Genomic DNA, 23,835 nt, shown 5'->3' with positions numbered 1-23,835 from the left:
GCTCTCGTAAGGCATACTGTTGACCTCATCATGCTTTCTTGAAGAAAAGCAGCGCGCAGATATGGAGACAAAACTAAATGCTTGCTGCCTAACTTTTGATGGCACTGCAATGTTTTGCGTTGGTGGTGCAGTGGCTTGGGAATCGAACAATGAGCTGGCCGCCAAGAACGTGCCTTTGTTTAACGGAGCCATGGCTGAGTGATTTTGCGGGTTCGATACTTGTAGCAAACAATAGACATATTTATTTATTTATATACCTTAACCCTTTCAGGGTCACGGACGTACATGTACATCCTCTGCAAACACCTTCAAAATGGTCAATAACGTACATGTACGTCATCGCTTGTATGTTTAAAAAGCGCGCCTTTTTCACCAACTTTTCTTGCTTGGCATGTGCTGCCCCACTGCGGAAATACGACAAATTATTTTCCTGCGCCGATGGCTCTTTTTATTTTTTTTTATTATTTATTTCAGCGGCGCACCGGCTATCGCTTGCACATCCGGTAATGAGGGGGCGCGCTGGGTATTACCCACCTAAAGCCCCTTACGCCCATCGGGCGCCTCTCACTTCTTGCGCCTGCCACAGAACAAGGGCGCCTGCGAAACTGATGAGGCTCTGCGAGACTGATGAGGCCCGCGAAACTGATGTCTGTCTGATTTCAATTCACTCAAAAGTTGCCGGCTTGTTACTCTCGTTTTTATTTAGTATTTTTCTCGTGTTACTCATGAATAAACCACATGTATGTAACAACACGAGCGATTTTTTGTCACTTTATGGTCACCCTAAAAAAATTACGATAACTTTTTCTCGAAATAGATTCATCCAAAGAATTGAAATCAGCCTGGAGTGTCGCATTTGGCAAAAAAATTCGACCCTCAAAGGGTTAAGGGCCTCGAGGACATTACATAAGGGGTTTCATACAGTAATCAATGACAACAGCAATTATTTTTTAAACAAGAAAAAAAACACGAAAACATGCGCAGGATACACAGTCGCTCAACCAAAATAAGCAAGAAAGAACACAGCAAGGTCTTGCAAGTGAGCACATTGAAAAAGCTGCACATCACAGTATACCACAGCGAAAAAATGGCAATGGCTAAGATTGTAAATCGCATTCAAGGAATGCAAGTAATGGAGTCTGGAAAGTTGATTGCTGTGTATGCGTTACAATGATAGCAGGCAGAACATTCCATTCGTTTATCGACAAAACAAGGGCTGAGTATTGGTGTTTCTTTGTGTGAGAAAATATGGGTTCTATTTTATGGTCATGGTCGACGCGTGTGGAAATGTAGGAAGCAGGGTGAATGAACGTATGGCGGAATGGCGAATGGCTGTGATATAATTTGCTGAAGAAAGATAAGCGGAAATACTTTCTGCGCATGGAAGAGGTGCGATTTAAACTTTTCTTAATGAATGACACACTTTCATAGCGAGAATAACATGACAAAATAAATCGCGTGGCTTTGTTCTGAACAGATTCGAGTGTATCAGTAAGGATTGACGTGTGAGGATGCCGTACTATGGAAGCATATTCTAGGGTTGGTTGGATTACAGTATTGTATGCATGAAGTTTGGTGTCTGTAAGTTTTAAGCGGTGCTTAGGAAAACCATGGTTCCATAATGCTTTCGGAGTTGTACGTGGCTAGTCCAGGTTAGATCAAAGTGGAATAAAATGCCTAGATATTTAATAGATGGAACTGTTGGAATTACTAAGTTGTTTATGACACTCATTGGGCGAAGGATCTGCAACAGATGAAAAACGTACCTGCTTGGTTTTGTTAACATTGATTTCCATTTGCCATAAACGTCACCATTCTGATAATTTTGTAAGGTCGGGCTGCAAGATGGTTACGTCGTTTGGTTCAGTGATTTCCTTGTATATTATGCAATCGTCGGGAAAGAGACGCAGTGAAGAGTTAATGTTGGATCTGATATTATTAATATAGACTAGAAACAATACAGGGCCTAGCACGTAACCCTGTGGTACTGCGGACTTGACGGTTCTGGGACTACATATAACACTGTTAAATTTGACTGAACCCTGTTAGTAAGAAAACCGCTTATCCACTGCGTTGTTTTATCATCTAGCTGCAGATTGCAGATTTTAGTCATCAACCTTTTGTGCTGCACGCAGTCAAATGCTTTAGAGAAATCTATAAAAATTGCATCAGTGTAGCGAGAGTTATTCAGAGAATCATTAAGGTCAGTTACCAATTCGAACAGCTGAGTTTCGCAAGATCAGTTATTGCGGAAGCCATGTTGGTTGCCTATTAGCGAGTTATTTTTATTGAGGTGTGATACGATGTGCGTAAACAGAATATGCTTGAGTATTTTGCACAGAATAGAAGTAAGAGATTTGCCGGTAATTATTAGCACATGATTTTAAGCCAGATTTGAATATAGGTATCACTAATGTTGATTTACAGTCATCTGAGCTGCAACCTGGGTCTGGCAACTGGGAACCATGTGTGTCGTCTTAGCAACGGGGATGTGCGGGCTCGATCATGCTGGCGCATGCGTGGGGCCGTCCCAGCGAGCTCAAACCTCGACGGTAAAGGGACACTAAAAGGTAAAAAAAAAGTTGGCTAGTATCGATAGATTGCAGTGCCGGGAATTTAAATATATCATTCTCGCTACCAGCAGTTGTTTAATAAGGCCCAAAGTGCCAGAAACGTAAAAACGGGTGTCGACACCCTGTACGGTTTTGGGTACTATGGTTTGTGACGTCACAAAAGTTGAGAACAGCAGGAGCACATTAGAGGAACACCTATAAATGTTTTCCTCAAATAAAGCATTCCTCTGTGGTTGACCACGTAAAATAATTGGGAATCAAAACTACACGTGAGCATATTTTATTAAAAAAACATAGGTGACAGCTTTTATACATTGCGAGACAGGCTGCTTCCCTAATGCTTCAGAGCCGCCACCATATTTTTAGTTTCGTTTTGGAAAAGATGAGCTCTACGTTGGTGTGCAATTAGATAAGTAAATAATCTGTGATCGTGAATGCTCAATCTTCTGCAAGCAATAACACTGGCAGGAAGCAGTAAAAGGAACAAGAGGTATAAGCGACCTGCTTGAGCTTCTAATCTTCCGTCCTTCATGCACGGATGTTGCTATTGATAATGCATGCCGATGCTTGGTTAGAACTTTATTGCCCATGAAACAGGGGTGAGACAGCTGCTCATATTGCGCAGTTTTGATACGAAAGTGTTTTCCTGCGCCGGGCTGCTCCAAAAGCTTTGAATTCGCAAAAATTGCGCCAAACTGCTCCAAAACAGTCTGAGAGCCAAGGATTTTAACGCTCCCGTCAGTTTCGGTGGGGAAAAATGCTTACTGGCGGCATAATTTTCCAGCACGGATTAATCGATTGATCATTTAATAAAAAACCCGCACAAATTTTCCCCGAGATAGTCTTTTTGAAAGTCACAATGTCGGGTTTCACATGTTATATTCTGTGAGATTTTAAAGTCTTTCCATATAAAACCATTGCAAAGTCGTGTAGAAAAAATACTTATGTGTACTGAGGTGACAAACTACGTGTGCAAGTTGATGAAAAAAGGCAATTTTCGGAGCACCGTGTCTCCTGAACAACATAACGGGGCGCCGCCATCTTGGTGTGGAGAAGATTGGGAAACATAGCCGCCGAGCGAAGCAGTTGCTCGTGGTTCAGTTAGAGTGCTCTTCGCCGATTTCTACCGTGGGGATGGTTATGAGGGTGGCTGGGTTTACATTTAGTCGTTTGGTCTGTTGCGGGAAGTTGCGCGACTCGAAAGACGGGAGTTCATCAGAAACGTGGTGCCCGCGAATTCGCCGTGTTTCGGCCTTGAGTGTGAGGCGCATTCCGTGCTTGAATGGAAATTTCGGACTCATTGCGGTGTTATAAAACGCTTAAATATTGCTGCCTTTGACAGCGAGCTTGCGAGTGGCGGGAATGGGGCGATCGACACTGCAGAAGGGGCGGCGCAGGCTACATCGCCGCAAAATGCTCAAGCAGTGTCCGATGGCGGGACGGGCTATTATTGCACGCTAGTAATAATAGTTCATTTATCTGAAGTGAAATTTAATACCAAGAGGGAGGGGGCTAAATGTACCAACATTACTCAAATTACGGTCGTAGTGAACGTGCACATTGAGGATTGAAATGGGAGTGCTGGTGGGGTGCGACGACTGTCACCTCGCTTTGCGCAACTTTTGCCGTGGTTCTGTGCGCAAAGCCCAGTCTGGGATTAGAAAAATAATAATTTCTGCATTCACATGATAGTAAAATTGCTCTGCAATTGCTTAGTTTTTCAATTCGATATTTCCAACGGCGCTCCACGCTATCTATGCATAGAGCCTCAGAATTTAAAAAAGGTTTGTGAAAGGGTAGTGGAATAGAAAAAGACTTTATTGAAATGCTGTTTCAGTGTTATGTACATTCAAAACCGAGTGCACATTTCTCCCCGGAGTCACCAAAAATTTGATTTTTTAGGCTCCTGATGTGACGTAATAAATGACGTTCTTCTGCTCCAAATCAAGGTTCTTCTGCTCCAAAATAGAGATTTCGCTGCTCCAAAAACTGCTCCCAAATCTGATTAAGCTGTCTCACCCCTGATGAAAGGTAAAGGGGTAATTACCTTGTGACCATCCATTCGCCACAAGCCGCTGTTGATAATTCCTAAACACCGCATAGCTCTACGTTTGAGCCGGGGGGGAGCCGGGCAGGACTACTCATTTGTAATGTGGGCAGGCTGTAATATGCCGGTTTATATAGCGTTCTGGCGGTTTATTCAAGGAGCATACAGAAACCTCTTCACTGTCAACGTATTGAGTTCGACTGCTGAAAGTGTAGAGTGTGGCAAAAACTGATCACATTTCACTGAGCACTTTTTACCGCCCCGGAAGCCACCAGCGCGAGAGCTCGCTAGAACGACAAAGCTCACCACCGTACCCGTTTTATGTGCATATCACCGCTGCCTTGGGCAGCGGTTGAGGCAGTGTTGTTGGCATGGAGATCCCTTGTATGCCAAAAAGCATTTCTCATTCCACCAGGGACAAATTGGAAAAGACCAAGCCAGCACCCTCAGCCATACGAAACGTCAGCGGACGCCATAACTTGCAGACGTACAAGCTACCGCGGCCAGTGTGAGAGTGCCTAGCCGCACCAGTGCCTCGCTGCTAATTTGTAATGTAGTGGTCCCATCATGAAAAAAATGAAAGGGAAGCGGGTGACAGAAATGCCAGCTTTGTTTGCTCATTTCTCGGCAAATAATGCATCGTTGCTTGTCAAACAAAAGCCGCGAGAGCTACGAAACGTATGAAATTCAGGTAAAGAAATTTTTATTGCTCCTTTAGTGTCCCTTAAACTACTGTTTCGCACAGTGCCCTATAGGCCTTATGCAAAAGTGCCGCCCTCTACCGAAAGAAAAATGAAACGAGCACACGACGCCATGTTGAGGGATGGCGGTTGCGGGATTGCTTGGTACGAAGCGCGTGAGGGGCTTTCTCGGCTTGGCGATCCTTTTATATTCAGATTTAAGTGCAGCAAAAAGAGCGACTAGTGATGTGTGGACCCTTCTCTGTTGCCCACATTTGCGGGCGAGTTCGTAAATACGCATTATGCATCGAAAAAGCAGTCAGAAAGGCACCAGCAGGGAAGCTGTTGGAGGCTGTCGCGCTTCTCGTTTTTTTTTTGGCTTCGAGAACGCAAACATTGAAAGTACATCCGTGTTGGTTCGCATCCTGCGGGTTTCTCAGAAGGTAATTCCAGAAACGCTTCGAAACTTGCAGGCTGTCCTGAGGTTGAAGTGAGGGAGGGGGCACTCGCGATATAACTACGCACTAAGGTTCCTCTGGGACGCAGATAAAACCTGCAAAATAAAAAAAACAACAAAATAAATTGCACACCTGGCATTTTTAACAGTGGAGCTGTTGTATCTGGCCGTACTGTGTAGCACGTAACGTGTGTGGGGTGTAATGCATTGAACATTGCCAATAAATTATAAATAAATTGCCAATGAATAATTAAATTACCAATAAATTGCCGAGCACTGGTGAGTGCGTGCCTCGCGGCGACCGCCAAGTGTCCCCAGCACACGCAAAGGCTTTAGCCAAAAAAAAAAACTCAGAAAATCTTGAGTGAGAAAATGCCGAGCGCTCGTGAGCGCGTGCCTCACGGAGACTGCTGAGCATCCTCACGCTGGGACAACAAAACTGGGCGCACACTATCACTTAGAAAATTCTGCTCGAAAAATTTGATCTTGGAAAAATAGGCTACGGTCGAACAGCAGGCGACGAGCGGTAAATGACTGATACACGAAATTACTACGTGCGTTCCTTGCTCTACTCATGGTGCTAAGTGAAGGTTGCAACTCTCACGGGTCCCTTATTTCCTGTAACGTTTGGCAAACGAAAGAATGCGTAGTACTTCCATAAAAGCCCACCGAATGTCCAGGATAAAAAGAAAAGGCAGGCATGCAAAGCACGAACGGCAGACTCAAAACTCTACTCGCACAATAAAGTACGAGCTGACCTATGCGGTGCGCCTTAACTACCAGCAGGGAGGAAATACAGGGCTACAAAATAGCTCACTTTGGGACCTTTTTAGTCCTGCACATATTATTTGTTTCGTGACTATGCATGCGATCTAGCTATAATATTACTGCGCGAAGGGAAGTGGACACCCGCAAGCGACTTCACGCAGCGCTCAAGTCACGTTTCCGTTGAGAAATAAAAAAAAGACATGTAAGCTATTTTTGTGGTCGTCCTCGTATCGTCTTTTTGCACAGCAAGTTATACGGCAGTATTTGGGCAATGCCGACAGGTGCGTCGCTAACCCCGGGCTGTCATGTACACAGTGGTATCCGGAGATCCGGGAATCCCGTAACATAGAGGAAGCGCACGCGGTTCCCGCAAGAGGGCGCCAGTTTTTGCATAAGGTCTATACAGCCTACCTGTCACAAGACACGAGTGAAGTGATTGCCAGCTGCCGTGTTTTGGTATTGGCCACTGATTGCTCATCTGTCGGCAACCACCTTCCTTTCGTCTGCTTGCTGATAGATTTTGCTAGTCTCCCAGCCAACAAAGCGTGCATTGCTATGCTGCTGCCGTGTGTGCCCATCGTAAGCATTCACAATTTCTCTGGAAGCATCATTTGGCTTTTGTACTGACTGACTCTGCCATGTGCAAGGTGCGGGCACACATGCCCTTATTCAAGTCCACATGTAACTTCGCTGCTGTGTAGGCATTTCGTGCATCGTGCCGCTTGTACGTTAACTGCGGCTCCATTCTCCAGTGGGGATGTGGAGTTCTTTATGGCAAGTAGAGCATCACCACACAATGCTACTGCGATTATTCATATTTGTTGACTGACGCCACTGCCAAAAATCGTGTGGTAACGGCGCAGATGCCGGACACCGGGGCCTGTTTTTTTCCCTGGAGATGCGGATGCATGCACAGACATGGCGGGCACGGTCATCGCGGTTTTCAGTGTTGCCAAGAAAAGAAATCTGCCACTAAACTTTTATGTGAATACCACCTAGAGGCTTTTGTTTTCCTGGGTTAGATGCTCAGTAACGTACACAGGGATTGAGGCATTTGTCTGGAAGCCAACGTCCTGTGTTTGAAGTCAGGGTTTGCAGGCTTTAGAAAAAGTCTGCTTCCTGTGCACAGGAGCAAAACATAGCAAGAATCTGTTTTGTGCCTTAGGATGAAAGCTTTGATAAGCAATGTCAAAGCAGCTCTCGTTGATGGGGCATTCAGGTGTCGTTCCCAATTTTTTTAATACTGTATAACCTTTTCACAACACACCACAGTAGTGATGATGATTTCAGCCTGGTACAAAAGACGTATGAACAGTCCAAGTACTCTTACTACAGACTTTTACGGAATAATGGATAAAGCCATCACAACCGTTTGGGCACAACAACAGTTACAACTTAAACAGGTTGCTATTTAAGGCAAACAGAACTTCAGGGTGACTTCGATTTTTCAGCAATTTCATCCTCTTGCGACACCATAAAGGACGTCACAAAATTACACGCATGACTCTTACATTTGCTTGGCTGCTGTTGTATGGCATCTCCTCAATGTTTTCGTTCATTAATACAGTGGAACCCCGATAATACGACTTTGAAAGGACCGCGAGGAAGCGTCGTATTACCGGGGTGTTGTACGACCAGGGTGCGGGTAAAAGCAGATGTTGACGGTCTCAGGCAACAGGTGGGCTAAGAACTTATTTGAACTGCTATATTTAGCGCGTTCTCACGTTATTTGCGAACCTTTACCTGAAATCTCAACTTAAAAAAAAGCAATGCCTATGTTGTGCCCCGCTTCCCTTTATGACGTCCAGATATCCCGCCAGCCAAGCACCGCGCGCTACATGATATAAGGCCGACGTGGTCGAGCCTCCTGTATTTTGTTCTGCCCTTGCGGCGGACGGGCGTGAATTGCGGAACTCTAGCAAAGAAAAGAGCGGAGTGACGTCGTGGCTATTGATAAGTAGAGAGCAGAGATATAGGGAGAAAGAGCGTCATGAAAGGAAGAAACTGATCTAGCGGGCGGGCAAGGCAGCTGTCCGGTCATCGTCTTGGGGATGCGTCGTATGTGTTTCCGCGTTCGTCGGCAGCTCAACAGGCACTTCAAATTCATGGTCCACCTGCCACCTGAACTTCGACTTCTCGCGGTTGGCGCATTGGCTTACTGCTGCCGCGTGGGGCCGTCGCAGGTTAACTCCCGCTCACAAGTACCCGCCTGCTTGCTTGCGCTGTTCAGAAGTGGTCTGACCCGCCTGCAGACCTGTGCACATCCTGCAGCGTGAAATGGGGGTTACGAATAAGAATGTCAGGACGAGCGGCGAAGCGGTGTAAAATATGCGAAAAGTGCCGGTTTGTTTGCGCCAGGGTCCGTCATATGAAGCGGACCGTGTGCACCCAAGCGTCATACTATCGGGGTTTTTAATGCATTGTTTTTATGGAGAGTTTGCCGGGACCGCAGTGTTCCGTCGTAAGTCCGGGGGATGTATCATCGGGGTTCCACTGTACTTAGTACACTGGTAGTACAGTGGAATCCCGATGATACGTCCCCCGGACTTACGACGACCGACCCGCTTCTTACGACAGAACGAACCTCTATGTAACGAATTCCTGGATTTAACGAAGCTTTTCAATTCCCCATTGCCACCTCCATTGAAGCCCATGTGTTGGCGACCTGTATGTAACGAAGACATTGCGATAGTTAACCTTGATCTAACAAATTCTGTACGTTGGTGGGCCACTGTTTTTTGGTATTTTTCTGTAGAGTAGGCTAGAGAAATGCACTAGTGTAGCGAATTTTGCCCGCACCGTATGTGTGAGTGCGGTGTTGGTTAGGAGCTAGGCTTCCTTTGGCGTGTAGTTGCACGTCGCCGCTGCTGCCTGTAATGTCGGTTCTGCTGCTAGACAACGAAAATTTTTGTTTTGTCAAGACAAACTCGAAATTTTAAATGCCGACTCCGCTGGCGAGAACGAAGAATATCGCCACCGGGTAAAGTATCCCTGCTAACAACCTCGCAACAATTGAGTGCATAAAAGAGCCCCAAGTATGCAAAAATGCGCCCTTGCAGCATATGTTTGGTCCTTGAAACGTGTTAACACACCGAAAAGTGTCAAAGGCAAAAGGAATAGTTGAGTTATGTTTGTGCATACGGTGGTAAGTGACCTTGCTCCTCGGAGCGCCGTGTGGTGATCAAGCTTGTGGAAAAGTAGCAGGCCAAATCACGCAGTTTCCCACTTTGAGATAAATTCTTGAATGGTGAGTTCACCGTCGCTGATGTCTAGCAGTGTGGTTTCGTTTCTGCCTCATTCACGCAAGCTTTAACGCGAAACCTGCATGTAACGAAAATTTGCGAATTTTTGTAAACTTCATTATATCCAGGTTTAACTGTTTTACTCTTTCTAAGTTCCTCAACCTACATGTGAAGTTCTGTTGTCTTCACATGAATGTAAATGAAGTGCAAGTAAAGTTTTTTGTTTCTATAATGGTAACTTTGTTATGTAAGCGTCTAGTCTGTTGCACTATATGTTAAAATTTAAATCCCATCACTTGGCCACCAGGACATCACCATCACACATGCTGCAAGTGGATGCAGAATTTTCACTTCTACAAATTCAGTTTTTTTGTTTCAAATTGTTTTCGTTTGATCACTACTGTAAAGTAGAAACACAAACACTGCAAACATAAGGAATGAAACATTGCAAGCACTTCAAAGTCCACTATAGAGGTGGAAAGATGGGCTTGCTGACCTCTTAAACTGGTCCGTTATACCCGAATGTATTGTAACAGAATCTGCAGTAAAGGAAGTTTAATCAAACATATGGGAAGACCAGTCGAACATCACAGATTGGTATGTTGTATCCAAATATCTGTTTTAACGAGGTTGCAGTGCACAATTACAATTATCACATTGGGCGAGTTGGTTCGTAGTAACTGCAAATTTTATCTTGAATAAAACATCACAGATGCCAGAAAGGAAACATGGACACAAGGCTGTGCTATCAAGTGAATTTACTATCAATAAAATGCATATGTATCCATGAAACATTGCGCAATGTTGAGGAAGCACCACATTCTTTCACCCACGAGGTCAGCTTTCAGAATTATCCCAAAGAAAGTCCATTTATTTTCTCTGTCAGTGCTGGCGAAGCTGTGCTGCTGTAGCTGTTACCCGTATTGATAACTGCTGCATCAATGAGTTCACCTGTGAAGAAATTGTCTTTTCCCAAAGAATGTCTATTCATCGATGTGCGTGGTGCATCAGCTGTCGCGCAATGAAGTGGAAAGTGGCCTAAAGGCAGTGTCTAAAGTGAGGTGGTGTGTTCCTGTGCCCTCTTATTTATGCACCTGCCGGTTTGTCCCACATTCGAGATGGAGCCTTGTGGCCTTCTCTATGACCAGGCCACACGACGAGCACTTGCTGCCTCTTGTTATATTGTCCAGAATATTTTTGTAGTGCTCTTTTAAAGAAATATTAATAGGGTGTTTCTTTGGTTTCTGGTACAGGTTGTTTATGTTGTAAACATTTAAGTAACGACCTTTCATTAGCAGTGGGCATTGAGGTGATGCATATTTTCTTTTTGGAAAAGACTGTGGTTGAATCTGCTTAGCACATTCTTATTATTCTAGAAAATGTACCGTAAGAATACTGAGCACCGTTGCGAGGTAAATTGAAGACCAGTTTGCACTAACACTTTGTTCAGGAAAGTGATTCCACTCGAGCCGGCGTGTCAATGATGGCAGATTTCTCCTATGTTGGAAGCAATGGAAACAAAAAGCAGATGGGGTCGGTGATGAGAGAGGGAGAGAGAACAAACTTTTTTTTCTGCAGGACTTAAGTCCAGGTCCTAATTTGAGTGTTGAATTCACCGGGTCCAGTAGTACTGCAGAATGCCCGTGCAGATTCGGTGCGCATGTTTATAGCTTGCCGGGTAATTTGGATGTTTACTGTCGGTGGGTGAGACAGCTACAGCTTCCGGGAAGTGGTGGAGGCGAGGGATGGGGCAAGAGAAACATGATGAAGGCGTCTTGGGGTTCAAGAGATTTGTAAAGACATGAATTAGGGTCCCTGACCCATGCAGCACGTGTCAAGGAAGTGAGTTGACTTACGACTCAAAGGCATACATCTTTACACAATTTAAATATTCATTATAGGCTGAGCAATTCGTGTCTAGAGTATTAACCCTTTCAGGGCCATTTTTTTTTTGCAAAATGCGACCCCCCAGGGTTGTAGCATTTTTTTATTGCTGATTTAATTTCTTCGGACGAATCTATTTTGAAAAGAAATTGTCGTAATCTTCTTGGGGTGACCATAAAGTGACAAAAAAAATCATTTGTGTTGTTACATACACGCGCTTTATTCATGAGTTACACAAGAAAGATTCTAAAAAAGCTTTTCGGGCGCAAGAAAAACATCAGTTTTGCAGGCACAAGAAGCAGGAAGCGCCCGGGGGTCAAAACCGAGACTATCCACTGCGCACCCGCACGTTACCGGAGGCACAAGCAATAGCCGGCACACCGCTGTAGTAAAGCATAAAGAAATAAAAGAACAGCCATCGGTGTAAGAAAGAAATTTCAGGTATTTCTGCAATGTGGCAGCTCATGTCCAGCGAGAGAAATGATCAAAAAGGCGTGTTTTTTAAACATACAAGCGATGACGTACTTGTAATGTCATTTACCACTTTGAAGGTGCTTGAGAGGACGTACATGTATGTCATTGAGTTTGAAAGGATTAATGGTAACCAAAGCTTGGAATGGGGTAGTTGGTTTTTGAATCGACATTGCTGGTGCTAAGCTGGATGGAGGAGGAAGGATTGCGCAAACGAGGGACGCACTCACTACCAACTTATTTTTTAATCACAACATAGGTTGTTAGCAAACATTGACATAACGTGGCAGGAGGGGGTAATCATTTTCGATGAAAATAGTGTGAGCACAGTCTGTCTTATCGGATATCGTGTCCTGCAGTGGTCAATCTCACCACAACCTGCACCATCCAGGAACACTCCCATTACCATCATCATCTCGCCGACGGGCGCGTTCGTTTTGGGCTCCATCTTGGCTGGTCTCTCACCAAAGCCGGTTGCGCCATTGCCTTGCAATAAACGCTTCACCAGGACCCTGGTCGACGTCTCTCAAGTGGTGGAGGTTGCCAACATCGATCTCTCGTACCTCGACCCCTTCCGGCACTTTCCTGGAGCTCCGTTCGGGTCGGCGACTTGCCACAATGACTACGGCTAATGCGACGACGGCTAGCACTCCAACCTCTTGCTGGACTGTCACATGCCGGCAGCGTGACCCCCCGTTTTTCACTGGACTCCCCGGAGACGACGTAGAAGACTGGCTTGACAGCTTCAACCGTGTGAGCGCCTTCAATCGATGGGACGACTCCTTCAAGCTCCAGAACGTGTCGTGGTCTCTGACCCAGGTGGCAGAAACTTGGTTTTACAACAACAAAGGAGATTTGACGGACTGGGATCGCTTTACATCTGAACTGCGTCGTATTTTCGGGACTGCCTCCAGACGTTCAGAAGCGGCCAAAAAGAAATTGCAAGACCGCATTCAACAACCAGGCGAGTCATATACAATGTTCGTCATTGCACATGCATGGCTTGCCCACCGCGGTGGCTCAGTGGCTAAGGTGTTGTGCTGCTAAGCACGAGGTCGCGGGTTCGATTCCCGGCCTCCGCGGCCGCTTTTCTGGTGGAGGCGAAAAGCAAAAACGCCCGTGTGTATGAGATTTCGGCGCACCTTAAAGATCCCCAGGTGGTCAAAATTAATCCGGAGCCCTCCACTACGGCGCGCCTCATCGCCTGCGTTGCGTCGGCGCGTTAAACCCTACAATCAATCAATCATGCATGGCTTATGCCCTGTCGAGTAATGCCATTTCCACTGACACGTTCACCCCCGAGATTTGGGAAGAGTTTAAAATTTAGAAAGAAAAAGACTGTGTCAGTTCGCCATCGATTGCATTAACAACAATGGAAATGGCATTACATGACAGTGCGTAGGCCACACATGCGCAATGACGAACATTGTATTGGCCTCGAGGACATACCAAGGCGCCACCTACGAGTGGCGTCAGTTGTAGGACGCCGAATCGTGTTGTCGTGTGCTACAACACATTTCCCGTGCGTATGCGGAAGCGTGTTTTTTTGTTGTGGCCACCGTCTCGTCCACTCCTTGTGGATTTGATGCAAATTACGAAAAAAGTTGTCTGTAAACCAAATAATTCGGGCGAGCAATCAACGACTGGCTTGTTCACGGCGACACTGCCGGGTTTAGGTAGTTGCTACCATCGCGACCCACAGCTCTTATATACGCAGCCAGCTAACGCCAAGGACGATGCAACTGATGCCGAGAAAAGTACGCTGTAAATTCATTATGAAATAATTGTGACAGGACATATGTGTGCAAGCAAACACCTTGCAGGGGTGAGACAGCTGCGCATATTGCGCCTTTTTGATACAATTTCATGTTCCTGCGCCAAGGTGCTCCAAAAGCAGGAAAATGGCGAAAATTGCGCCAAACTGCTCCAGAAGAGCCTCAACGGCACGGATTTTGATGGTCATGTCAGTTTCGGCGGGGACGAAAGCCTCCCGCATCCCAGTCACCGCTTTTATCGTCGGTCAATCGCAAACACAGAAATGGCACAAATAGAAAGTCTGAAACGAAGCAAGAGATAGCTTCTAAAACTCGATTCGCCTTCCGTCCGGGTTCGCTGAAACGGCCTCGATTAGTCATCGCTGTGGCAACAAACATGGCCGCCACCTGATCTGGCTGCTACTAGGGAGCCTACATGCGCCGCGCCTTGAAGGCGCGGCGTATGTAGGCTCCCTAGCTGCTACCAACGCGCTCAGTGCGCATCGCTGATAGTTTCCTTGGTTTATTTTGCGCTATCAGCTGGGTTCCAGTCTATTCATTCTATCTGTTGTGGCTCTGAAAAGGGACGTTAACGTGGCGATATGGTTTGAGATTGGTGCCAGATTACCGGAAGTTGCGCGGCTCGAAAAAAAGTTCATTGAAATGTGGGGCCTACGACTTCGGCGTGGTTTGTCCTTGAGTGCGAAACGCGGTGCGCGCGGCTATAATCGGGTCGTGAAGTGAATTTTTTGGCTCGTTGTGGTGTTATAAAATGCTGAGGTGCTGCTGTGCTTCGAAGCGCGATCGCGAGCCTCGGGGATGGAACGGTCGATACGAAAGTTGCGGGCTGTGCTGCGGCGCCGCGACCTGTTCAGGCTGCGCCCAATAGCTGCAGGACTACACGGTTGTCATGGAACGCGACTATAACGCTTGATGTATGCAAAGTGAAATTTAATGCCAAAATCTAGGTGGCTAAACAGTAACGCTACTCAAATGACCATAGGGTGAACCTGCGCCCCGGGGAGTTGGGCTATGCGACCGTTAGCTCGAAGTTGCTCAACTATTGCCGTGACTACACTCGTTCGTACAATGCAGCCTGGGATTACAAATTAATAATTTTACCATTAAAACGGCAAAAAAATGCCACAATTGAGGAGCCCTTAAATTTGGTAAGAGTTTTAGCAGTCCGTCTGTTCCGTCATGTACCGGGACTCGTCTGGGCACTTGGGCATTCGTAGCGGTAGGGGGATTAGTTCCGCGGGCCTGCCTTCGCCTTGTACGCACCTCCTCGCCCTTCCGCGTACACGGGCGCAGACCGGTCCTGGTCAACCCGGTAGCAAAGTAACCAACAGAACAGACGGACTGCTAAAACTCTCTAATGTTAACGGCAGTTTTGTTGTCCGTGTTGCGTGCAGCCGCAATACAATATCACCAGTCAGGAAAAAGGTAGTGCAGTTAGTACTTTATGATACTCCTAAAAACTCTTTCAGCTAAGGCTGTTTCAGTGTTCTGTGTATTCAAAACTGATTGAAATGTGCACTTGACCCTGCAAATTGCTGAAATAATGATTTTTTAAGCTCACAAGACGATGTATTAAATATCCCTAACTGCTCCAAATGAAGATTCTTCTGCTCCAAAATCGAAATTTTGCTGCTCCGGAAACTGCTCCCAAATCTATTTGGGCTGTCTCACCCCTGACCTTGTAACAGCGACGGAAACGCGTCGCTCACTTATGATCTCAGTGCGCGAACTGCTCGTATTGCCTGGTAAATGAATGACGCGAGAACGGTGATCCGATTGCTTCGCCGCACATGCTTAAAAGTATTGTTATGGTCTGCAGTTTGGCTTAATCAGTGCTTATTTCCCCTACGATGTTTTTATAGTCATTCCCGGATTTGATTAATGATCACTGCCGTAGCCTGTACTCTGCACGGCTGATGTTTACTTTTCACGACTTGTCCGCAATGTATGAACGGTATGAACGCGAGTTTTTAACGCCTTCGAGCGGGTTCAGTTAAGGCTATATAGTTTTAATTAGGTGCTCGGCGTGGTAATTTATAATTGCAGCGTGTTTTGCATGTTTCCAGTAAGCCGACATTTCTCAAGCATCAATTTCGAAACTCACGACTGCTCACAGAAGGCGAGGCATACGAGGCGAAACACGTCGTTAATGATTTCGGGTAATGGGGATATTTCGAATAGGAGAACTGAGCGTTGGGGGCCCCCAAGAAGTTAGAGGAACCCAAACGCAACACGCGCGTGCGCGACGGGAGGGCCTTCGCCAACAGCTCACAGCCGGCTTCGGATGCACGTAATCGGATGTTGGTAACTTTAGGCTTGGCGTCGCAGCAGATACTTCATCGCCGTATAGAGCTGCGAGTGGCAGTCCCTAACGGAACGTTTCACAGCGCTGAGAACTCTGTAAGCGCGGTGATTTCCGTTGAAGCGATCGGCGATCAAGATACCTACATGGCCTCGGCCGATTCTTGCACGCAAGCATGGCCATCCTTCGGCCGCTCGCCGCACCGTGCGTGAACGGGCCGGCGCTGCCGGGACCGACCTCCGCAGCTGGTCGGAGTAAATCGCGGCAGATATTTGAGCATCGCTTTGAAAACCACAGCTGATGACACTACCTATCAGAATTTTTCATCACACTAACATCCACTTTCACCAATCTGGAACTTCTTTTCCACGACTTGTGTGATTTTAAAAAGCGGCGACAAGTTGTTGCTGCTGCGACCTGCGTCGGTTCGAACCGCACCGTCGGCTGTGCGGGCAGGCACGGCGGGTGCGTGTGCTTCTGCGAGCAGTTAACGCTTCACGATTTCCTGCTGTATGCATTTCTTGCAAACAAGGGAAATCTAGAAACTTCACTCGGCGATCGTCGTAGTCCCCATTGTTGATCGGGGAAACAAGCCGCTGCTTACGCTTGGGTCGCAAGTGTATTACACCACCACGCTCACGGTGTTTGTGGATAATCTAGCACAGTTGATACCCCCGCACGGGGCACCTTGAGCAATCTTGGTGACGGTACTGGCGATACCGCGGACCCCGAGCCCCCAAACATAAGCTGGATCCAACCGTGGCGATGTGTTTATAGGTGGAGGGTTAGAAACCACGAACGGTGGCCGTCGGAGCCCAGGTCAAGCTCCGGCGGATGGGCTCCCTGTCTGTTCACCAGGCAGGGAGCTCCGGGACCTCTTTGGCTACCAGGGTAAGGTCAAAGAAGAAAGTACCCCCGTCTCCCTGCTTTTATACTATGCTTTATGGTATTGTCTAAAACCCCCCCCAACCGTGATCGGTCCCTGAAAAGGGGCCGCACCGAAGTATCCTTTCCTCCGTTGCCGTCGTTAACCTTTCCTGAACCGGACCATTTTTCTCGATTTCTTGTGATGGAATCCCTCAATCCAACCCACCCTCTTGCATCTCAGTCAGTCTTCCTGATCGCCAAGTATCTTGAAGCCATAGTAGGAAAATCGTATAAATGCAAAAAACAAAGGTCTGGTGAACTCTTAATTGAAATAAATGACAAACAGCAGTCTGCAAAGCTTCTAGCTCAGACTAGACTGGCTGATCTTGACATCCGGGTCACACCCCATCGGAGCCTCAACAGCTCTCAGGGTGTGATATCCGAGACAGACCTCCTGAACGAAACCGATGCGGATCTCCTTGCCGGCTTGAAGGATCAGGGCGTCACTGCCGTGAGACGCATCACCATCCGTAGAGACGACAAGGAGATTCCCACTAAGCACATCATCTTGACCTTTGACCGTGCAGTTCTCCCACAACATATATATGCAGGTTTTATCCGTTGCTCCATCCGTCCGTACATCCCGAACCCGCGGCGCTGTTTTAAGTGCCAGCGGTTCGGGCATGGTACAAACTCTTGCCGTGGCCGATTGACGTGTGCAAAATGCGCGGCGCACGATCATCCGAGCGAGAACTGCTCATCTGAAACCCTCACTTGTGTAAACTGCGGTGGGCCGCATGCGGCATACTCCCGCAAGTGCGAAAAATTCCAATTAGAAAAAAAGATCATAAACATTAAGGTCACTGAGAACATCACCTTTCCAGAGGCGAGAAAGAGGTTCGCCTCTTTCCCTCTGGGGAGGTACGCCGACGCAGCTCGCCGGGGGGCGGAGCGGCGTCTGGTGTCCACAGGGACCCAGTTCAGCGAGTCTGACCTGGTCCCTCCTCCGCCCCCCCCTGGGTTGCCTCTGGCAGCCCAACCCGCCACCACGCCGCTTGCTGAGGCAGCAGCGGTTGTGGTGGCAACCTCTTCCGTCGGGACCGGTGCTGCTCCCGCCTCTGTCTCCCCATCCTCCAGTGCATTGGAGGGTACCGAGGTGATGGACACCACGGGCCCCGCACCGACTCCCACCGCTACCGCACCGCCCGTGCCACCTCTGGTGCCCCGGACGCCCTCAGCGGTGGCGGCTCTAACGAAGGGCTCCCGAGGGGGGGCCAAGTCCGGGGGGCCCGGTCCGTCGGGCACCCCTCGGACATCCGACGACGATATGGATGTCGGGCCGTTCCTGCCTGCAACGCAGCGCAAGGAACGCGTCCCGACGCCAAAGCCTCCCGACAAGCCAAAAAAGGCGAGAGTCACAGCCCCGAAAGACGACACATAAACAAACACACACTTCAGTAGCTCACACACTAAATAATGGGAAGAGAAAACATAATTCAATGGAACTGTAGAGGCCTTCTTAAAAATCTTGACGATGTATACGAAATACTGCATGCTAATCAGCCAAGTGTGATGTGTCTTCAGGAGACGCATTTGAATTCCAAGCACACAAATTTCTTAAATAGGTACATGGTCTTCAGAAAGGACAGGGATGGCTGCACACACTCTTCGGGCGGTGTAGCCATAATAGCCCGGAAATCCCTAGCATGCCACCCTTTCCCTCTTAACACCGTCCTTGAGGCTGTAGCAATACGCACAATAATTTTTAATAGGTTGATAACGGTATGCTCCATTTACATTCGTCCTGATTATGCACTTCTGAGCTCTGACTTCGAGGCGCTGGTCGACCAGCTGCCCGAGCCATACATCATAACAGGCGACCTTAATGCACACAACTCTCTTTGGGGCTCTTCTAGAACGGATGCCCGAGGTCGCCTGATAGAGAAGTTTCTTACATCTTCAGGAGCATGCCTTTTCAACAAAAAACAGCCTACATACCATAACTTAGGACACAATACATACTCGCATCTCGACTTGGCTATTGGTTCCGCAGTTCTCTTTCCATGTCTTGAGTGGGGCGTGGGCACGGACCCATATGGTAGTGACCACTTCCCCACTTCCCTAACATATATAGGTAAAGGCCCATGCAGTCCATCTTCCCATAAGAGGTTTAATGAATCAAAAGCAAACTGGAGCACATTCACACAAACATCTCAACTACACCACACATCCATAAAACACCTACACGTGGAGGAAGCAGCCCAACTCGTCACGGCGCACATTCTCGACGCTGCCGAAAAGTCCATTCCCCACGCCTCCAGCGCTCCGCGTAACCAAAGGAGGCCGTGGTGGAATGAGGACTGTAGGCGGGCGCGAGAGGCCCAGAATAAGGCGTGGGGTGTCCTTCGCCGGTACCCCACGTCAGATAACCTCATTTCTTTTAAACGGGCAAAGGCTTTTGGGAAGCGAGTGCGTCGTGAGGCGAAAAGGGAAAGTTGGCGCACCTTCCTCACTTCCATCAACTCATACACAGACACGCGAAAAGTATGGACACGAATACGTAAACTGAAAGGACAACAGACACACAGCCTGCCCCTGGTTAGTACAACAGGGGACACACTGGAAGACCAGGCTAACACACTCGCACAACACTTTCAACATGTGTCCAGTTCAGCGCACTACACCAACACTTTCATAAAACACAAAACATCCTGTGAGAAGAAGTCCTTGCGAGACAGTAATAAGTCGACGTCATCTTATAACACCCCCTTCTCACTGCATGAGCTGAAGATCGCACTTAGTACATGTAAACCTTCAGCTCCAGGCGCAGACAACATTACATACACTATGATTCAACACCTGCACACAGACACACTTGAAACCCTCCTTCACCTCTACAACAAAATATTTCTTTCGGGGCACCCCCCAAGGTCATGGAGGGAGGCCATCGTAGTGGCCTTTCTGAAAGAGGGGAAGGACCCTTCCTCTCCCACAAGTTATCGTCCCATCGCCCTCACAAGCTGCCTGTGTAAGCTGTTCGAGAAGATGATCAATAGGAGACTCATGTACTTCTTAGAGTACAATGGTCTTCTCGACGGCTGCCAGGCTGGCTTCAGGGCTGGGAGATCCACCAACGATCAACTGGTTGTGTTGGAATCATATGTAAAAGATGCCTTTATCCATAATCAGTTTTGCATAACGGTCTTCTTTGATATGGAAAAGGCCTATGACACTGCCTGGCGGTATGGCATCTTGAGTGACCTCAAGTCGTTTGGTGTCTCCGGCAACATGCTGAACACCCTCGCTAGCTACATGTCGGAAAGGACCTTTCGAGTGAGGGTTGGCAGTGCACTTTCCAATGTATATGTGCAGGAAAATGGCGTTCCTCAAGGCGGTGTCCTGAGCTGCACACTATTCATTGTTAAGATGAACTCGCTCCGGAAGGCATTGCCACCAACCATTTCCTGTTCTGTATATGTAGATGACGTTCAAATATCTTTTAAGTCGTGTAACTTTTCAATTTGTGAACGCCAAGTCCAGCTTGGGGTGAACAGACTTGCTGGCTGGGCGGACACAAACGGTTTTAAACTGAACCCTGTAAAAAGTACTTGTGTTGTGTTTTCCCGGAAGCGTGGAACTCATGCGGACCCTGATATCTCTATCAATGGTGTAGTAATCCCTGTCAGAGGTGAGCAGAAGTTTTTGGGAATAATATTCGACAGTAAACTCACATTTATCCCTCACTTGAAACACCTTAAACACAAATGCCTAAAAACAATGAACATTCTTAAAGTCCTTTCACACCAATCTTATGGTGCTGACAAGCAGCTCCTCCTGCGGCTTTATACTGCAGTGGTAGGATCTCGCTTGGATTATGGCAGTGTTGTTTATGGGTCCGCGACGAAGACTGCGCTAAAAATGCTTGACCCGGTGCTTCATTTGGGGCTTCGTCTTGCCTGTGGTGCCTTTCGCACTAGCCCCGTTGAAAGCCTCTATGCAGAGTGTCAAAAATGGCCCCTGTATTACCAGAGGACATACACTAACTTGTTGTATGCCTCTAAAATCAGGTCTATGACAAATCATCCTTTTAATTCAACCATTCATGATGCGTCATCAGAGCAGCTCTTTGCAAATCGTCCATCTATTTCCATGCCGTTCCCTCTCAGAGTGAGGGCAGAAGCTTCCGAGCTGGCTGTGTCATTTTCACACATCCACAACACACCCATTACGGATTTTATTGCGCCGTGGCAACTCCGTGCAGTTTGTTGTGACTTGTCCTTTCTGCAATTTGACAAAAGCAGGGCACCAAGGGTAGCTATTATTCAGCATTTCCTCTTCCTGAAGGAGAAGTATCAATGCGCAGAGTATTACTGCGACGCATCAAAGACAGCTACGGCTGTGTCTTGTGCTGCGCATGGGCCGAACCTCAACGTGTGTAAAAGAATGAACTCCCACAACAGCATTTTTACGGCTGAAGCACACGGCATTTTACTTATTTTAGACCACATTGTCCAACATCAAATTCCAAAGTCCATAGTTTTTACGGATTCTCTTAGTGTTGTACGTGTACTTTTGTCAAGAAAACGCTCAAAAAATTATGTAATCAATCTTGTTTTTAAGGCCCTCATGTCGGCATACGCCTCAAGTCTTGGAATAACAATATGTTGGGTTCCTGGCCACTGTGGAATAGCCGGGAATGAAACCGCAGATCAAATGGCCACTGCTGGTACACTCTTGAATACAGTGGACATAACAACAGTGCCGTACACAGACATGAAGCCACACATTAGACACCAACTTCGCAACGCATGGCAAACACACTGGAGTGAACAGACAGATAACAAGTTACATGTAATAAAACCACACCTGGGACAATACACTACTGACTCACACAACAGGCACATTGAAGTTACCTTAGCTAGGTTACGGATAGGCCATACGCATGTAACGCACTCGCACCTGCTCACGGGATCTCCAAGACCCCTGCGTAGCAGGTGTGGGGAGGGCCTATCCGTAGTCCACATACTCATACAATGCAAGGCACTTGACACAACACGACACAAACACTTCAGAGAACTCTACAGACAACATATTCCCCTACACCCATCTCTGTTTCTGGGTGACGATGCCATGGTTTCTGTGAAACGCGTTTTTAAATATTTGTCAGATGTTAAGTTTTTAAACCTCATTTCCTATCATGCGTAATCACATCTGGCCCTATACACCAGCCATCACCATTATCTTTATTGATCTTACTATGTCCAGTGTACACATTTTATACCTAGCTTTTGTGGTAATCACTTGTTTTCATTAAATAACTTCTCTGGCGCTCTTTGCCCTCGTCGGCCTTGCGCCATTAAACACCAACCATCATCATCATCAGCACAGTTGATACGGTTATACAGTCACCATTAGGTCGAACTGCGTTTGACGCACTGAGAAATAACTTCAAACGAAGGAAATTAACACGAAAATACTTTTAGAATGCGCTTCCTAAGCGAAGTGTCACGCGCTGCAAGCCAACTACGCAGCAAGATAGGAACGGTGATCCTACAAGTGACGTCAAAACGATCGCAGCGCCGGCCTCTCCAGTGGTGGGCCTCGTGGCCAATATATTTTCATCGAGAATGATTACGTCCTCCTGTAACGTCATCGGAATGTTTGCTTGTAATCTGTGTTGTTGTGAATAAAAATAAGTTGGTAGTGTGTGCTTCCCTCATTCGTGCAAACCTTCGTCCAGATTAGTGCCAGCAACGTTTCATTTCGGTTAATGGTAATGTCTCGTTGCATTTTTGTTCTCGAACGTCATGGTGCAGCATACTAGATTATTCAGTTCGCTACAGACATCACACAATGAGGAGCTAGGAGATTTATAAATGCTGCCTAATATAATGTACCGAATACTACCGAATATGGAACGTCCAATTGTTCTTTGTCAATGCCATGAAGAATGTGCTGACATAGGTTTCACCCATCTGGTCGATAACTGCAGCCTCAGCAAGTTTCTGTAACTTACTAAGGCTTGACGTTGGGCTAGTTGGGTACACATAATTCACACTAAAAACAGCGCAGGGACGAGGACGGAAGAAGTGACAAACTAGGGCGCCCTAGTTTGTCACTTCTTCCGTCCTCGTCCCTGCGCTGTTTTTAGTGTGAAGTTTGTGTACTAAGCAATTGTTTGTGTCAAAGAATGTCGATTTGTAATGAAATAGAAGATGGTGTAACGGCGGGGCCTGCAGTGAGGTGGCACGCTCTCATGCCCCCGTCTTTTATGCACCTGGCGGTTTGTCCCACATTCGCGCAGAATCCTGCAGGCCTTCTGCAGACCAGTACACACGAGGAGCACTTTGTCTCGCGTCAACTCATCCAAGTGTACAGTGTCTTCAAGACTAGTACCTGCAGGGGTCACTGTCGGTACAACATTTGGCAACCATTTTCTTGTTAGGTGTCCTTCAAGGTATCTGACTACATCCAACGACACCGTTTTTCTAAGCGTGTACTTTTTGTTAGGACAAGGAGCAAGGAGGTGGTCGCTGAGCGAACAGGCCACCACAAAGCCTTAAGGTTCCCACATTGCTTGCAGAGCGGGTGTCGGCACTTTTTTGGGCCTGGGCCCTCATTCTCACCAACATTGACATACCCACCCTCATATGATTTGCCAACTTGAAGTGATGCTTATGCATTCTCACTTTGTAAAGGACATCTTAGATGTAGCGTGACTTTCTTGCTTCCATGTGGGTTCAATTTGAACTGAAAATTTTTCACTGCA

The 23,835-nt window shown here is 47.1% G+C and overlaps 1 protein-coding gene across 5 annotated transcripts in view; it reads left to right on the top strand.

Moving 5' to 3' along the window:
• The window catches only part of LOC144159615 (uncharacterized), a 164,646-nt gene that overhangs the window by 32,697 nt on the left and 108,114 nt on the right, over positions 1–23,835 (top strand). For 4 of the 5 annotated variants that reach the window (XR_013320336.1, XR_013320337.1, XM_077691204.1 and 1 more), the window contains one exon: positions 2,428–2,570. The exons of the other annotated variant lie outside the window; for it this stretch is intronic. Coding sequence is in view for 2 of the 4 variants with exons in the window: in XM_077691204.1 (XP_077547330.1) it covers positions 2,428–2,570 (143 nt within the window). In the remaining 2 variants the exon portion in view is untranslated. The remainder of the gene's footprint in view (positions 1–2,427; positions 2,571–23,835) is intronic. 5 annotated transcript variants of the gene reach the window in all.

Source organism: Haemaphysalis longicornis, unplaced genomic scaffold (assembly GCF_048455015.1).
Source record: "Haemaphysalis longicornis isolate Haplotype H1 unplaced genomic scaffold, Haemaphysalis longicornis Haplotype H1 scaffold_10, whole genome shotgun sequence".
In the NCBI taxonomy this organism is placed as follows: Eukaryota; Metazoa; Arthropoda; class Arachnida; order Ixodida; family Ixodidae; genus Haemaphysalis; species Haemaphysalis longicornis.
The sequence above is the reverse complement of the archived record's forward strand: the minus strand, read 5'-3'. Positions and strand labels throughout refer to the sequence as shown.